Source organism: Pteropus alecto, unplaced genomic scaffold (assembly GCF_000325575.1).
Source record: "Pteropus alecto unplaced genomic scaffold, ASM32557v1 scaffold118, whole genome shotgun sequence".
In the NCBI taxonomy this organism is placed as follows: Eukaryota; Metazoa; Chordata; class Mammalia; order Chiroptera; family Pteropodidae; genus Pteropus; species Pteropus alecto.
In genome coordinates, this window is record NW_006440654.1 from 446505 (window position 1) to 463368 (window position 16864).

Consider the following 16864-nt stretch of genomic DNA (forward strand, 5'->3'; position numbering starts at 1 on the left):
TGCTGATGGAGCGAGTTTGCCCAGTCCCTCAGCGACCTGCTCTTTGAGAAGGTGACCCCCGGGTGTGGAGGGGTGCAGCATGCCTGGCCGTGGGTGGCCGGGACACCCTCAGGACCCTGTGCTCTCTCCCATTCAGCTCGGGGCGGGGCAGACGCCCGGAGAGCTGCTCAGCCCTCTGGTGCTGAACGCAGTGCTGAGCAAGGCGCTGCAGTACAGCCTGCACGGCGACTCCCCGCACGCCGCCAAAGAAGGTGACCCCCGGGTGTGGAGGGGTGCAGCATGCCTGGCCGTGGGTGGCCGGGACACCCTCAGGACCCTGTGCTCTCTCCCATTCAGCTCGGGGCGGGGCAGACGCCCGGAGAGCTGCTCAGCCCTCTGGTGCTGAACGCAGTGCTGAGCAAGGCGCTGCAGTACAGCCTGCACGGCGACTCCCCGCACGCCGCCAACCTCTCCTTCGCCCTCAAGTTCCTGCCCGAGGCCTTCGCCCCCAACGCCCCCGACGTGCTGAGCTGCTTGGAGCTCAGGTACAAGGTCAGCAGGGCCCCAGGTGTGAGTGGGACAGGGGCTGGGACAGGGGCTGCTCTCGGGCTGCCCTGAGCCAGGCCCATCCCCACAGGTCGACTGGCCTGTCAACATCGTCATCACCGAGAGCTGCCTGAGCAGGTACAGTGGTATCTTCTCCTTCTTGCTGCAACTGAAACTCATGATGTGGACACTCAAGGACGTCTGTTTCCACCTCAAACGCACAGGTAAGGCCGCCCTGGAGCCTGCCCTCGGCTTGTGGGGCAGTGGCCGCTCGCCCCTCACCGTTCAACCCTCGCCCCTGCCCTCCGTGCAGCCCTGGCGAGCCCCGCGGCTGGCTCCGTGCAGTTCCGTCAGCTGCAGCTGTTCAAGCACGAGATGCAACACTTCGTGAAGGTCATCCAGGGCTATGTCGCCAGCCAGATCCTGCACGTCACCTGGTGTGAGTTCCGAGCCAGGCTGGCCGTGGTGGGCGACCTGGAGGACATCCAGCGCGCCCACGCTGAGTACCTGCACAAGGCGGTCTTCAGGTGAGGCATGGGCGCTGGGGGCCGCGGCCCGGGTCTAGGCGCACCCACCCACAGCTCGGCTCTTGCTCTCCAGGGGTCTACTGACGGAGAGGGCGGCGCCCGTCATGAACATCATCCACAGCGTCTTCAGCCTGGTTCTCAAGTTCCGCAGCCAGCTCATCTCCCGGCCCTGGGGCCCGGCCGAGCACCCCAACTTCGCTCTCATGCAGCAGTCCTACAGCACCTTCAAGTACTACTCCCACTTCCTCTTTAAAGGTGAGCCGTTCCCACGGGCAGGGCCACGGTGGGGACAGGCGGACAGGGCCGCAGGGGGCTCCCCAAGCTGCTCACGGTACCCGCCTGCCTGCAGTGGTGACCAAGCTGGTGAACCGCGGCTACCAGCCACACCTGGAGGACTTCCTGCTGCGCATCAACTTCAACAACTACTACCAGGATGCCTGAGCGCCACACAGAGGTGTCCCCAGAGGGGCCGAGTGACCACGCTAGGGGTGAGGAAGCAGCTGCTTTATTTACAGGTCCCCAGCCAGCAGAAGGCGTGCAGTGCCGGCTCCTCCTAGGCTGGCCGGGGCAGGGGACTACCGCGCGGTTCCCTCTGCTGAGTTGGCCTTGTGCGTCTAGTGTGGGGCTGGGCTGCTGAGTCCGCGTCGGACAGAGACGGGTCAGGTCCTGACTGGACGTCTCTGCTGTCATGGAGAGGCGGTGTGGGTGTGCTCTGCTGGCTGCTCAGCAGGTGCCGCCTCATGGACTCAGTTGGCCTCAGGGCCTTGGGGCCTCCTGGTGTGGAGGCCCCAAGGCGGTTACGAGGATCAGGTGACGCAGAGCTCTGCAGCCCAGAGCGGGGGCTTGCTGCTGTAGGAGCCTCGCCTGCCAGCCTCCCCGCCCGCCCCACCCGCCCCCTCAGGCTCGGCGGCATCCAGGACCTCGGGGGCCTCCGTGTCCCTGTGATATGGAGTCTCCAGCAGCTTCAGCACCTTTCGCACCTGGGGGAACAAGGCAGGGTTGTGGGGGCGCCCCTCCCTCCCCAGCCCACCCCCTACTGTGGGACCCAGGGACACAGCAGGGCCAGGCACGCCCTTGCCTCTGAGAAGTCTCCGTTCTCGGCAGCCTCGATGGCCCTGTGCGCGATGTAGTTCCGTAGCACGTGCTTGGGGTTGCTGGCGTGCATGGTACGCACACGCTCAGCCTGCCAGGTGGCGGCGTCCCCGGCACCCTCCCTGTCCTTCTCCAGCCGGGCTCTGGAATCATATGCAAGCCCCCAGTCGTCCTCCATGCGGATCCTTGGGTAGGGGGTGTCTGTAGCTACCCCCAGGGGAGGTGATACTACAGGCAGTCAGCACCCAGAGCCTCGCAACTGGGTGGCGGGTGGGGCCGGCCTCACCTGTACTCCTGCAGCCAAGTGGCCCAGTGGTCCTTGTTCATGCTCAGCAGCTCCGCTGGGCTCAGCTGCTCGAGCCGCGACTGCTGCTCTACACGCTCCAGCTCCTTCGTGATGTTTGTCTGCGAGCCGAGGAGCGCGAAGAGCTGCGGGTTGGACTGCGCCAGCATCAGCATCATGGAGAGCTGCCTGCGTGGAGTGGCCGCGTGAGTGCGCTTGGCAGGCATCAGTGCCCCCACCACTGGCTGGGGCCGTGGCCTGGGACCGCTGGACACCTTGGTGATGACTATCCTGGCACAGAGGTGGTGGCAACAGTCTCAGCTGCCGTGCTACACTGCCTGTGGCCCACAGATGCCAGTCACCCGTCTGAGGAACTGCGACCGCCGCTGACTTGGGCAGACCCTGGGGTGTGTGTGGGGGGGGCACCCATCCCAAAGAGGAGTCACTGCTACACTGCCTGTGGCCCACAGATGACGCTGACGTGGGGGCACCTGCCAGTCACCCGCCTGAGGAACTGCGACTGCCGTTGACTTGGGCAGACCCTGGGGTGTGTGGGGGGGGCACCCATCCCAAAGAGGAGTCAGGCGCCATCTTTTTGCTTGGCACCCCCCTTATCTTTGTCCCAACCCAGCAATGATTTCCTCTGGGAGAAGGTAACTGCTGTCAGTTCTTCCCATAATGACCATAAGCTGGATCTCTTCCCCACTCCCAAAGGCGTCTGGGGGTCAGGGACAGCCTGACACCCCTCGCCCAGTCTCACTGGCTTCCTTCCGGAGGTCCTGCACCCTGAGCTTCAGTTCACTCCCCAGTGCTGCACTAAATTCTTCTCAGACCACAATCTGTTGGCTTGTTTATCAAGTCCTACAGCCATACTTCCAGGTATTCCCCAGGTGTGGGCGACACCCAGTGGGGGACAGTGCAGAGCGTGCTCTGACAGAGACCTGAGGGCTGGCCCGGGGAGCTGCCGGGGCGCAGAGCCCAGCCTCCCAGCTTGTCCCATGTGACTCGCCTGTGCCAGCATCAGCACCGCTGGCCTGCCCTGTGACCAGCGAATGGGCCTTGGTGTTACAGGGATGTAACTATCCCCGAGTCCTGGGAGTGGGACAGCCCCCTGAACCCCTAGGTACCCAGAAAACTATCCCATGTTTCCTGATGTGCACATGCCCCCATGCTATCCTGACCATCCTGCGTTTCCACAAACATTCCAAAGAAGCAAGACCCGCATACCCACCGGGGGTCCATCTGGGGGCGGAAGGCGAGCCTCAGCTCCTCCAGGGAGGCACACTGTGTGGTCAGCGCAGTCAAGATGTCGTCTAGGCCTGGTGCCTCTGGCCCCACCAGGAAGGAGCTCAGCAGACAGAAGGTGTTGGTGAAGTCAGCGCCTGGAGCACAGAGCGCTTGGTGTTGGGGGCTGGGCCCTGCATGTCCCTCCTGTGGCACCAGCCCCTCGCTGGCCCACATCCATCCCCCCAACACAGGTGCAGGAGCCCTAGTCAGCATCAGGTCCAGGGCTCTGGACCCTCTTCCAGCCTGTTCCTCAGCCCCCACCCAGCTCGGCCACCAGCCCCAGTTTCTTCATCTGTAAAATGGGTACAATAGTGTGGGCACTGAGGTTGGCCCCTGGCCCTGAGCAATGTCACTGCAGCCATTTCCCACTTCAGGGGCCGCCACTGAAACACGCCTAGCACAGGATTCGATGTGGCAGAGAGCATGCAGTCCTCTGACTTGTTAGAACACATTGTCACCATAACCCCTAAGAAAACATCTAAAAAATACACACAAAAGGAAACGAGAAGGCAACCAGTACAGTACGCCACCAAAACCACTACACGCGAAAGCGACGGTGGAGGGAAGGAGGGAGACACACGAAATGGCAGAAGCCTTTTGTGATCAGTAACTGCTTGATGAGTAGATGGATTAATCTCCAAATCAAAATCAGAATGGATTAAAAAACGGCAGACACTACGACACCCTGCCCAAGACACTCGCTTTAGACTCACATGTTGGAAGCGAAAGGCGGGAAAGACTGTCCTGAGCAAACTGTAACTTAGAGCTGGGTGGCTCCACTGATGTCAGACCAGTGTACTTTAAATAAAGAATCAAAAAAACACCTATTGGTAAAGAGCCAATTCACCAAGATGTAAGAATTATGAACATACATGGACCAAACAAGAACTCCCAGACATATAAAATGAACATCCATACACTCGAAAGGAGAAACAGAATTGTCCTATGAGCCTGAGACTCAACACGGCACTTTAAACAGTGGCCAGGATGTGGGCACAGGTCAGCGAGAAGTGGGGCAACACTAACCTGACCAGAACAGACAACTGTCCAGCCGAGGCAGCACGCGCCGTGACGGCACGTTAGGCCACGGGACGAGTTCTAATACACTGAAAAAAACCTGTATGTTTTCTAACCACAGTGAAGCTGAAAGTCACAGGAGAAACACTGAAAATTCATAAGTAACGTGAAAGTTAAATGTAACCACATTTAACAAAAGAAACCACAAGAGAAATTAGGGAACACTCGAGTAACACACCGAAGCGTGGCCGCAGCTACGAATGCGGATGTTAGACACCTGCAGGTCTCGCTTATCACAGTCTGCAGCTGTGTGGCGACCGGTCTGCAGTAGGTTCTCATATCGAGCCTTCATTGTGCACCCGAAGTGAGCATTTACGCGTCAGTTATAGCAACTGAAAAAAGATCTCGATAACCTAGTCTTACACCTAATGAACTAGAAAAAGAACAAAATGAGACCAAAGCAGAATGGAAGAAAATAAAAATTAAATTAAAAAAAATAAAAATCATTGAAAGTTCGCTCTTTGAAAAGATCAACAAAACTGACAAACCTAGCTACACTGACAAAAAGAGAAGAGACACGGGTATCTAAAATCAGAAATCGAAGTGGGGAACGTCACGCGATCACACAGAAACCAGGCTGTAAGGACAACGAACAGTCGTCTGGAGAGTCCTATAAGCAGTAAGACCGGCCAGTGACCCAAATCCTAACGAGAGCGCCCCGGACCCGATGGCCGCATGGGTGCATTCTCCCGGGCGGTTCGAGAACGCCACTAGGCTGTCTCGAATTCTTCCAAGCAGGAGGGGACACTTTCTAAGTATTCTGAGAGACTGGCACCGCCTTCATAGCAGAGCCAAAGACAGAGGACACGACAGCGGCAGATCAGCACCCCTGAGCAACAGGCGCAAAAGTCTCTGACAGCCCTGGCAAACCAGTCGTTCAGTGGCACAGAGACAGTTGCCACAACCGAGCAGCGGTCCTCCCAGGACTGCAGGGGACGTTCCGTGACCTGAATGTTTGTGCCCCCAGCATTCATTCCTGGAGCTCCCATCCCCGGTGACTCTGGGTGGCAGTCAGGCCCCAGGTGGGCCCGGTGACAGGACTCGTGTCCTTGGCGGAAGGACACTGCAGGAAGATGGCACCACACAGTCCGCTGGCGCCTCGACCTCCGACTCACAGCCTCCAGGATTGTACGTGAGAAATGAATGTCTACGGTTTGAGGCCCCGCCTGTGGCCTCAAATTCACCACAGCAATTTAAAGTGACCCGGACAAGTTGGGGACGAAGGAGTAAACCCATGTGATTGTCTCACTGACACAAAATGGCCCAGGCACTCAGACTGGAAGAGGAGGAAACTGCCTCGACCTGACGAAGGGTGTGTATGGAAAGGCCACAGGTGGCCGGCTCGGCACTTCCCGAGATCAGGACCGGCGACGCTGCCACCAGCAAGTCATGCAGCACAGTGCCCCAGGAGCCCTCTCCTGGTGCAGAGCCGAGAACGGGCTCAGACACTCGCACGTGTGCGTTCACAGCAGCTAACAGTGAAAACCACCCCAGTGCCCATCGACGGCTGGTGGACGAGCAAAGCGCGGTCCATCTGTAGATGGTTCGAGCTTAACGGGGGTGGGCCACGAGCGCGAGCCGGGAGCCCAGCACGGCACAGAGGACAAGCACTGTGTGGCTCCACTTCTGTGAGGCCCTAGAGGGGTGAGATTCAGAGACAGGAAGTAGGAAAGTGGGTGCCAGGTGGGGGGTCGTGGGGAGTGAGTGTTTAATGGGGACGGAGCTTCATCTGGGAAGATGGAATGTTCTGGAGGTGCTGGTGGTGACAGCTGCACAGCAGTGAGTGCATCTAATGCCACTGGTTGGCGAGCACAGGGAAACAGGTTAAGGGTCAAGGTCATGTCCTGTTCATTTTATGGCGGTGAAAACTCTGAGCCCGTGTGGCTGCCCGCACTCACCGGTCAGCTGCATGGTCTCCAGGAGCCTGGCCACCAGCGCGGCGTCCTCCTCCTGCTCGGTCCGCACGAGGCCCAGCTTCCTGCGCATCTTGTGCAGGTAGTGCCTGCGGAACTCGGCGTCGTACTCCTCGGCCAGGATGGCCTCGGCCAGCGCCAGGGGCAGCTCGGGCTCCAGGGCCTCGGCCAGCTTCCGCAGGTTCCACCTGCACACCTCAGGCTGCTTGCTGTACGTGTAGCGCCCGGCGTTGTCGGAGGCATTGCACACGTGGTCAGGGTCGTACCTGCAACTCGGAATGAGAACCATGGTGCTGCCGAGGGCACAGTGCAGGCTCCCTGGGAGCACCCAAAGCGCCCACGTGGCCACCGCTCTCCTGCCTGTCCCCCAAGGACCCCGATGGCTCCACCCTAGGAGCAGGGAGGCCGCACAGCCCCGGGCCAGGCGCTACCCTCTTCCTGCTCCCGTCCCTGCCCCTTCGGTCCCTTGCGCCTGGCAGTGGAGACATCCTTTACAGTGCTCCTCAGCTTGAAACCTTCCAGGGGACTTTGCTGCTGGGAACACCAACCAGGCGGTGAGGAAACCGGCCGCAGGCACCTGCAGGTCCCTCCCCTGCCTAGCGACCGGTATGTGGGTGTGGGTGTGGGTGTGGCCCTCCCAGGCCATCTCACCTGTCCAGGAAGCCGAAGGGCCCGTAGTCGATGGTGAGCCCCATGATGCTCATGTTGTCCGTGTTGAGGACGCCGTGGCAGAAGCCGACACACTGCCACTCGGCCACCAACCGGGCTGTGCGACGTGTCACCTGCAGCACAACAGGCCTGTCCACTCCCTCCAGCCTCCCCCTCCCCTCTTCGCTCAGTCCCTGGAGCGAGCTGTTCCCTGGGGATTCCGCCCCAGCACGCCGCCCTCTCGTCCAGCACGCAGCCGTGCAGGGCCCTGGGAGGCTGGCAGAGACGAGTTTGGAGGAGTCACGCGCAGGATCCAGTCCCCACGCACTGGCTCCCAGGTGCTCACAGTGGCTCTTACCCACAAGAAAAACGAGGAAACCTTGACTTCCCGTGACTTGGACCCAGCGGACGACCAAACAAGGTACCTAGACTACAGGCAAACCTGCCGAGGTCCAGGCTGTGCCCCGTGGCCAGGGGAGGGACTCAGATGGCCCACCCGCCCAGGCCAGGGCCCAGCTGCCAGCCTCACCTACGCCGTGCCTCTTGAGCAGCTGAGGGCGCCTGGGCACTGGCAGGGTCCCCTCTCTGCTCTGCTGATGGACATGTGGAGGCCCACAAGGCAGAGCGACCCGCCTCCCTGCCTGCCACGGGGATGAACTGGGCGCTGGCCACATCCCCTGGCCCAGGTGCAGCCTAGGTGGGCGGGGGCAGCTGCGTGGCGCCCACGGCTGGTGGATCAGGCCCGCAGACCCAGCATGGCCAGGGAGGGGCTGGCCCGCCCACCTCGCGGAAGAAGGCGGCGTTCCTCTGCACGCTGTCGCTGGCGTGGGCGGCCTGGATCTCGGGGTAGAACGTGCCGACCACATAGTCCAGCATCTGAACGCGGATGTCGTTCCTCCCCACACTGGGGCCCGCGCGCCCCGTGCGCTCGTCCGCCGGCTTGAAGATCTCGAAGGATCCGAACCTGGAGGGGTGGGGTTTCCGTGGTCAGCGCAGCCTCCTGCCTACGCGGGGGGCGGGCGCCTGCCCCGGGGAGGCCTTGGTCCCCGCGAACGAGCTCGGCCAGTCTTTCCGTGGCTCTGTCCACTTTCAGTCAAAGTCTGCGCAGCCCCGGTCGTCTCTCCCGGACTCCACAGGACGAGAAGGGCCCTGTGCTCGTCCTGCCACAGCTAGGGACACTCCGGTCAAGTGCTAACTGAAGTGCGGTGACAGCATCAGCTGCTTGTCTGCTATGCACACTGCCTAGTGGTGCCACCGTGGAGAAGCCCTGGGTCTCCAAGGACAAGGCAGACCTCTCCCCTGGCTCCCCCATCCCTCAGAGCAGGGGTCCCCCACCCCTGGGCTGCAGACCAGTGCCAGTCCACCGCCCTCTGGGAACCAGGCCGCACAGCAGGAGGTGAGTGGTGGGCAAGCGAAGCTCCATCCGTGTTTGCAGCTGCTCCCCAGTGCTGGCATCAGACCATTGGGCACCAGATTCTCATAGGAGCACTGGTCCCTGGTGCCAACAAGGTTGGGGACCACTGCCCCAGAAGACAAGAAGAAAGGTTGGGACTGGCCTGAGATAGCTGAGCTGTCTTGGCTGCTCTGATATGTACAGGGTCAGCTTGGCCCCACAGGACGGCTGAGCCACAAGATCACCACATCCACCTCCTGATAACTCTGTGTTTGATGCCACGCAGCACGGTGACATCAGACATTAATGAATGGGTGAGGAAGACAAGTCAGTTGTCATCATGACGCAGAGCGAGAGCGTTTGCTGGGTGAGCTTCATGTTGTTTCCTGTCACAAAGTCTAAGTGAACAGCTCTGTATGTACCCCACCTCGGGGCCCGTGTTGGGACAGCCCCTCTGGCAGCCCTGGGCCCTTCAGGCCTCTCCTGGGCCAGCTGAGCTCTGGCCACGACTGAACCACCACCCCAGCTCTCCCGGTGACACAGGGCCAGGACGCAGTGCGGAAGGGCACAGCCCGGCTGTCCCCACACAGGACAGGGCTCCCGACCCAGAAAGTGCCCAGTGCCTTTGGCCCGTCAGTCCCTCCCCCTGAATGCAAACGTCTCCCCCACAGCACCCTGCTTCTGTGCCAGGGCTGGCCAGGGCCGGGTTCTGGACGTGTCACCGAGGTGCCTGTGGCTGCGAGAGCCCCGCATTACCTGAGGAAGGTGGGGGCTACACGCAGCACGACCGCGCACGGCTCCTGCTTGGGGTTACCGTCATAGAACACGTCACGCACCACCGTGGACTGCGACGTGACACAGGCCCCTGCCCGCGTGGTGGGGACCCCCAGGTGGAACATGGCCTCGCTGCACAGGAACTCCCGGATGCTGGAGCGCAGGACCTTGCGGCCATCGGCCTGTCTGGAATCAAGCACAGAGGTCACTGTGCCGCTCAGGCGGGCGTCCATTTGACCCTGCAGTTTGGGCAGCGAGAGGGACAGACTGAATGGACACGCCGAAGCTGTTTCAAACACAACTCACAAGCAGCATCAATGTCACCGTCAGAGTTTACTTTAGATGACAACACGGTGACAAGCCCGGCCTGCAGCCGGGGCTGGACTGATGCTAGGGACAGTGAAGGGCAGGTCCACCCGCTCACCGTGTCACACACACGCTCGTGGACCTGCAGCTGCTTTAGGACTGGTTTTACACACCGTGTACAGGGACACACACGGCAGCAGCGTTTGTCGCACTGGGCCTCTGTTATTAGCATGTTTTGGCAGACAGCTTTTCAGAGCAGTTTTAGGTTCACAGCAAGGCTGAGGGGACGGTGCTCTTCCTGTATATCCCGTCCCCTCCCTCCCACAGCCTCTGCAACTGTCAGCGTCCCCCTCAGGACCGGGACGTCCGCGATAACCGATGACCCGACACGGACATGTCATTATCGTGCAGAGTCCACAGTTCACAGTAGGGTCACTCCTGGTATTGAATGTCCTATGGGTTCTGACAAACGTATGACACGTACCCACCATGAGCATCATGCAGAGAAGTCTCACTGCCCTAAAAGTCCTCTGTCCTCCACCTGTCCACTCCTCCCCTCTAACCCTGTAACCCCGACCCTTTCCGTCTCCAGAATGTCACCGAGCTGGAGTGACACGGCGTGCCACCTGCTCGCTGGGCTTTCACTCACAGACGTGCACCAAAGGCTCCGGCAGGCTCCCTGCGGCTCGAGAGCTCATCCCTTCTGTGCTGAGGATCTCCTGTCAGGGTGGACGGCAGTTCGGTTATCCATCACGGGCTGAAGGGCACTTCGGTTTCTTCCAAGTGTTGGCAATTGTGAATAAAGTTGCTATAATTGTGTGCAGGCTTTTCTGTTAGCATTGTCTTTATTTCAAATTCCAGTTGCTCACTGCTGGTATAAAGTTACTGTGTGGTGACTTCGTGTCCGGCGACCTTGCTGTAACTGCTCATTAGCTCATTTCGTTTCTTCCATCTCGATCTGTATGCCTTTGATTGCTTTTGTCTTGTTTTAGCCAGGTCTTCCAATACAATGTTGAAATGCACTGGTGACGGGGACTTCCTTGCCTCGTTCCTGATCTCAGTGGGAAAGCTTTGAAGTTCTCAGCATGTGGTGGATGTCAGCTGGAAGCTTCTGCGGGTGTTCCTCACCTCGGTGAGGACGTGCCCCTCTCGCCCCAGCTTACTGAGTTCTCACCATGAGGCGGTGCTGGATTTGGTCAGATGCCCTTTCTGCATCTGTTGACTGGTCACGTGGTTTCTTCTGCAGCCTGTTGATCTGATGGATTACACCAATTAATCTCATGTTGAACCAGCCTTACACACCTGGAATAATTCCCACTTTGTTGTGGTGTGTGATTCTCACACGTTGCTGGATGCGACACGCTAACGTCTCGCTGAGGGTTTCTGCATCTGTGTTCATGAGACATCGCTCTGTGGTTTCTCTGTGATGTCTTCGTCTGGTTTTGGAATCAGGGTAACGCTGGCCTCGCAGGATGAGTTAGAAGTATTCCCTTCGCTTCCATCCTCCGAAAGACTAGAGAATTAGTAAAATTTATTCCTTAAACGTTTGGTAGGATCCAGCAGGGAACCATCTGGGCCCAGTGCTTGATTATTGATTAAATTTCTTTAATAGAAACAGATCTACTCAGATTGTCTACTTCTGCTTGTGTTTTGGCAAATTGCATCTTTCAAGGAATTGGATCATTTCATCTAGGTTATCAAAGTTGTGAGCATAGAGTTATTCATAATATTCCTTTATCATTTTAATGTCAATAAGATTTATAGTGCTGTCCCCTCGTTTACTTCTCATATTAGTAATCTGTGTCTTCTCTTAGCTAGCCTGGCTACAGGATCATTGATTTTACTGACCTTTTCAAAGAATCAGCTTTTGGTTTGATTTTCTCTATTTCCTATTTCAATTTTATTGACTTCTGCTCAATTTTTCTTTTCTTCTGCTTACTTTGGGTTTGATTTGCTCTTTTTTTCTAGTTTCCTAAGGTGGAAGCTTAGCTGATTGGTTTTAGATCTTATTTACTGACATCTGCGTTTGCTGCTGTAAATTCCCCTCTAAGCTCTGCTTCATTGTACCCCACACACTGTGATGAGTCGTTTTCATTTTCATTCAGATCAGAGTATTTTAAAGTTTCTCTTGAGATTTCATCTCTGACTCACGTGTTATGTAGACGTGTGTGTTTTAATCTCCAAGTGCGTTGGGATTTTCCGGCCGTCTATCTGGTGGATTTCTGGTTTAGTTCCGCTGGGGTCCGAGAGCGGACACTGCATGGGTCTGTTCGTTCAAACTCGTTAGGGGAGTGGACGGCCCAGAACGTGGTCTGTCGGGGTGCACGCTCCACACGAGCCTGAGAAGTGCGTTCGCTGTGGGTGGGCGAAGCTGTCTACAGGTGTCCATCATATCCAGCGGATTTGATGTGCTACTGGCTACACAAAGTCCGTACCGATTCTCTGCTCGTGGGATCTGACCATTTCTGACGAGGGTGTGGATTCATCTGCGTCTCCGCGCAGGTCGGTTTCTGCCTCACGTGTCCTAACACTGAGGCGCACACACGGTTATTTCCTCTTGGAGCATCGATCTCTCTGTCTTTATGCGGTGGTCTCTTCATCCCTGACTGTCCTCTGAAGTCTCTTCCACCGGACACTGAGATGGCTCGTCCTGCTTCCTTTTGATTGGTGTCAGCGTGGCACGTTTGCCTCCATCCCTTCACTTTTAATCCAGACGTGTCTCCAGTTCAAGTGGGCGTCTTAGTAGAAAACACACAGTTGGTTGTGGCTTTGGATCCATTCTGACTATCTCTAGTTTTAATTAGCACATTCGGACCACTGACATTCACAGTCATGTTCATACGGCTGCATTAAATTCTACCACATTCTGACTTTTTCTATTTGTTCCTTTGAGTTCTATTTCTGTCTCTTGTGGTCTCACTTGAGCCTTTTTGATTCTATTTTCTCTCCTTTTATTGGATCTCTCCTAGCATATCATTTATATATATTTTTAAACTTGTTTTAAGTGGTTGCCCTAGATTTTGTAATACACATTTACAAATAATCCAAGTCCACCTTCAGATAACACTATCCCACTCATAGGTAGTGTGAGCACCTTGTAATAACAAAATAATCCTAATTTCTCCCTCCTATCTCTTGTATTATTAGCGTCACTAACTTCACTTATATAAGCATCTGTAAGTGTGTGAATATAAGCACACATAGTCGAATACAGTGCTGTTGTATTTGGAACAAACTGTCACTTTTTAGATGAAGAATAAAAACACACAAGTTTCTATGTTTCCTTCTCTTCCTCCAATGTCCCTTCTTCCTTTTTGTGGATCCGGGCTTCCAATCTTTGTTATTTCCCTTCTCTCTAAAGAACTTCATCATTTCTTGCAAGGCAAGTCTCCTGGCAACGAACGTTTTCGCCTGTCTGAGCAAGTCCAGTCCCTTGCTTCTTTCTTTGAAGGGTCGTTTCCCAGGGGCCCCCGCTCCTCTCCCCTTGTGCTCGCGTGCCTTCCCGTGACTGAGCTGCGATTCCTGGCTCTGCTCCGCTGCGGGTCAGGTGTTTTCTGCCTCTGGCTTCTTTCACGTCTTTTTTAATTCTTTGTCTTTGCTTTTCTGTGGTTTGAAATGATGTGTGGAGCGTAGTTTTGGGGGCATTTATCCTGCGTGGTGTCCTCTGAGCTGCCTGGATCTGTCTGGCGTTACGTTAACTTGGGAATACTCTGTCATTACCATTTCAAGTATTCCTTCTGCTCCTTTCTCTCCTGGCGCTCCCGTGACACACGTTACAGCATCTCAGCTCTGTCCACTAGCTCTTGGACAGTCTGTTCTTTTAGTTTGTTCCTCTTTGCTTCTCACCTTCGGAGGCGTCTACTGAGACGCATCCTCAAGCTCAGAGAGCCTACAGCATACCCATCGTCTCCGTTAGCGTCTTTGCCAGAAATCTCTACCATTTCCTCCTGGTTCTGAGTCTCCATCTCTCCGCACACACCGCCCGTCTGTTCCTGCGTGTAGTTTGCTTTGCCCTCGGAAGCCCTAGCATGTGAATCGTAGAATCACAGTTGCTGTAGATTCCTGGACTGATAACTCCGACATCTCTGCCGTAAGTCTCGTTCTGGTGCTGGCTCTGTGTCTTCCAGCTGTGTTTTTGCCTTTTGGTGTGCCTTGTGTTTTTTTGCTTTGTTTTGTTTGTAGCCAGGCCTAACATCCTGGGTAAGAAGGAGCTGCTGTAAATAGTACTTCGGTGACGTGGCGGGGTATGGCGGTGCAGTGTTCGCAGTCCTGTGAGTAGGTTGGGCTTTCAGTGGATGTGCGCCCCTGGACCGTGACTTCCGTGTGTGCGTCTCAGTCCCCTTGCCCTTCGGGTGGGACAGGAACACCGGAGCTGGCTGGAGTGGGGCGTTCCCTTCACCAGGGTGAGTCGGGCTCTGGCTGAAGTTTCCAAGAGCAGCCATCACTACCGCAGTGCTCGGCTGTGCTTCGAAGGTTCCTGTTCCTCTCCGCCCTCCTGGAAGCACCAAGACATTGTTCTCCACAATCTACTCTGAGTGCCTAATAGGACTCCAGGGGCTAAAATTCACAGACGTGTGGGGGCTCCTTACGACTGTGCCCCTGGAGTTCTCACCGAGTCGTCCATACTGAGCCTCCAGCAGTTTGTCACTTACAGAGCAAGGACTCCGTGGAGGTTCCCCTGGGAAGCTGTGGTTCTGTGTCCGCCCGTTGGTCTCTCCTGTTTGGGGCAGAGGTTTGCCGTGACCTCTTTTCTCTCTCGGAGCTAAGAAGAGTTATCGATTTTTCAGTCTGTTCATCTTTTTACTTGTTAGAATAGATCAGCTTCCAAACTCCTCACACGCCAGGCTGGGAATTCTAGTATTTTTTAAAATTAAAAAAGGAAAGTGGCAGCACATGAGAGCAGCTGGCCTGCGTGGGCTCCATCCGGAGCCCCTCCTCGCGAGACTAGGGGGTGGGCACTCTGACCTCCAAGAGCCCCCGTCTGGCAAATAAACACAGCGACAGTGAGTGTGGATTTCTGCCCCGGGGAGCCAGGCCTGGCCCGGGACGCAGCAGCAGCCCAACGCTCGCCTAGGCAGGAAGGCACCTGCAATGATTTACAAAGCTTTCTAAGAAAAGATCAAAAATATGGGGGAAGACGAGCACACTTTCTGTGTCGCTGGGCAGGGCACAAAGGCTGAGTGAAGGCACCTGGGACAGACACTGCCTGCGTCCTCTCCTGGGAAGAGGCCAGGGAGGCCAGGGCTAAGGGGAGACCATGCCCAGGCCGGCACTCGGGGCCCTGCAGGCCTCTGCCTTGCCCTCACCTGGGAGCCGGAGTGACACCTCTGGAAACCTGGCCCGGAGTGACCCCAGGCTCTTAGGGAGACCGCCTGCTCCGGCCAGCGTGCCCCTCAATCCACAGCTATGGCCATTCACTTCCTTCTGTTCCGTGCAAGTTACTATGCCAGGTTAATTCATCCTCAAATGTCACTGCAATCTCCCTGCAGTGATCTGGGAGTCACCTTTCAGCCCAGCTAGATCTCACACTGTACGCAGGAGCCACCATAGTCCACGCTCATCTTGAATCTGGTAAAAATGATCTGAAAACAAGCCTGTCTTTTTCCCCAAGGTGAGAATCCCAAAACAGAAGCCAGAACTGAACTATGACCACAGAGAAAGGGCAAAGAGCCTCAGAGGGCACCCTGCCCTGACAGCCGATGGGACATGTGACAAGTCCCTTCTCTTGTATGCCCATGTCTGTTTCAGCCAAGCTGCTGGGATGGACCCAGCTGAGGACCAGCTCTGCATCTGCCAAGAGTCACCTGTCCTGAAATCCCAACCCCCACTGCAGTCAGGAGGCAGAAGCAGCTACCCGCCCACCCTGCAAAACCCATACCTGGGTTAAACCACTCATGGCTACTTGGTCTTTAACCTCAAGTGTCATTCAGGCTGGGGACCCCAGCACATGCGGGGGGGCAGGTAGCGTGTGCAAACCTGAGTGAGGGTCAAATGACTCTTACTTTTAAAGGAAAAAATATTCTAGCAGACTTCAGGTCTGGAAACACTAACAAACTCCAGGGTTTAGGTATAAAAAGTGACTTCCAATAGCTGATTACGCTCACAAAAAGATCTGTCTTTATAACTGGCAAAACTAAATTATCAAAATGTACACATACGGTTTAAAGATGTGCATAGAATGAGCAGACCCCCAGGGGGGCGGGGTAGCATTTACGTATCATTCCAAGGGCCAAACTCTTCTGACAGCTGCTGGTGCTGACCCCTCTGGGCAGGGTGTTCGGGCGAGTAGTGGGGGTGCCAAGTGGAACTGGGGAACTTCGAGACAGATAAAAGGTCTGCAGACTGGGCGATGAGGAAGGACCAGCTATTCTGAGGGGCTGAGATAAAGCTGCCTGTGGGGGTGTGTGTGCGTGTGTGTGTGCGTGTGTGTGTGTGTGTGCATGTGCGCACGCGGATTGGCACGCGTTCTCCCCAGAAGGCAGGGAGGTGAGAACGGAGGTGTGGCCAAAGGACAGACGTGCCCTTAAACAGAAAACGCCAACTTGGGACTTTTCTTAGGCATTCGACGAACACTTAACAAACATGGACTAAATACATAAACTGTTCAGTGGAGAAGAACAAAACACACTGTCCCCGCCGTCTGCAACTGAGCAGCCTGCTGAGTCTGCACTAGGGCCCTGGGCCCGCGGACTCCTGCACGGGTGCCTGACACTGCCCGCCTGACCGCGGGGTCAGGACCCGGCCGGCCTGAAGTGCCAGGAAGGTGGTGCCTGGGAGAACGTCCCCTGGGAGGCTGGATCTGAGGGGGGTCTGGTCCCCATCCAGGGTTCTGGGGCACAGCAGGCATGTGAGTGGACACACAGACGCTAAGCGCGGTGGAAGGGAGCCTTGTGCTATCTGTGGGTTTCCTGACAAGTCACCCTGGCTCCCCAGCAGTGGGGGCTGGGCTGTGCACGCGGTAAACACAAGTGTGTTACAGGTATGAAGTCCCTGGATAGTGAGAGAACAGAGCACCGGCAGCAGCCAGTGCTGCAGGGTA

At 56.6% G+C, this 16864-nt stretch overlaps 2 protein-coding genes across 2 annotated transcripts; one reads left to right on the plus strand and one right to left on the minus strand.

The window, feature by feature from the left end:
- Nucleotides 1-264: 264 nt before the first annotated feature.
- On the plus strand, nucleotides 265-10648 carry LOC112484719 (gamma-tubulin complex component 6-like). Its single transcript, XM_025050996.1, has 6 exons — nucleotides 265-531; nucleotides 617-749; nucleotides 839-1052; nucleotides 1126-1307; nucleotides 1402-1540; nucleotides 10418-10648. The coding sequence occupies exons 1-5, from the start codon at nucleotides 280-282 to the stop codon at nucleotides 1491-1493; spliced, it is 873 nt and encodes a 290-aa protein (XP_024906764.1). The 5' UTR covers nucleotides 265-279; the 3' UTR covers nucleotides 1494-1540; nucleotides 10418-10648.
- SELENOO (selenoprotein O) lies at nucleotides 1542-10126 on the minus strand. The gene is made up of 8 exons (XM_015594011.2): nucleotides 9502-10126; nucleotides 8136-8316; nucleotides 7356-7486; nucleotides 6690-6970; nucleotides 3659-3809; nucleotides 2431-2616; nucleotides 2131-2287; nucleotides 1542-2032 (listed from the first exon to the last, which is right to left on the minus strand). Exons 1-8 carry the CDS (start codon nucleotides 9750-9752, stop codon nucleotides 1850-1852), a joined length of 1521 nt encoding a protein of 506 aa, XP_015449497.1. The 5' UTR covers nucleotides 9753-10126; the 3' UTR covers nucleotides 1542-1849.
- Nucleotides 10649-16864: the final 6216 nt, after the last annotated feature.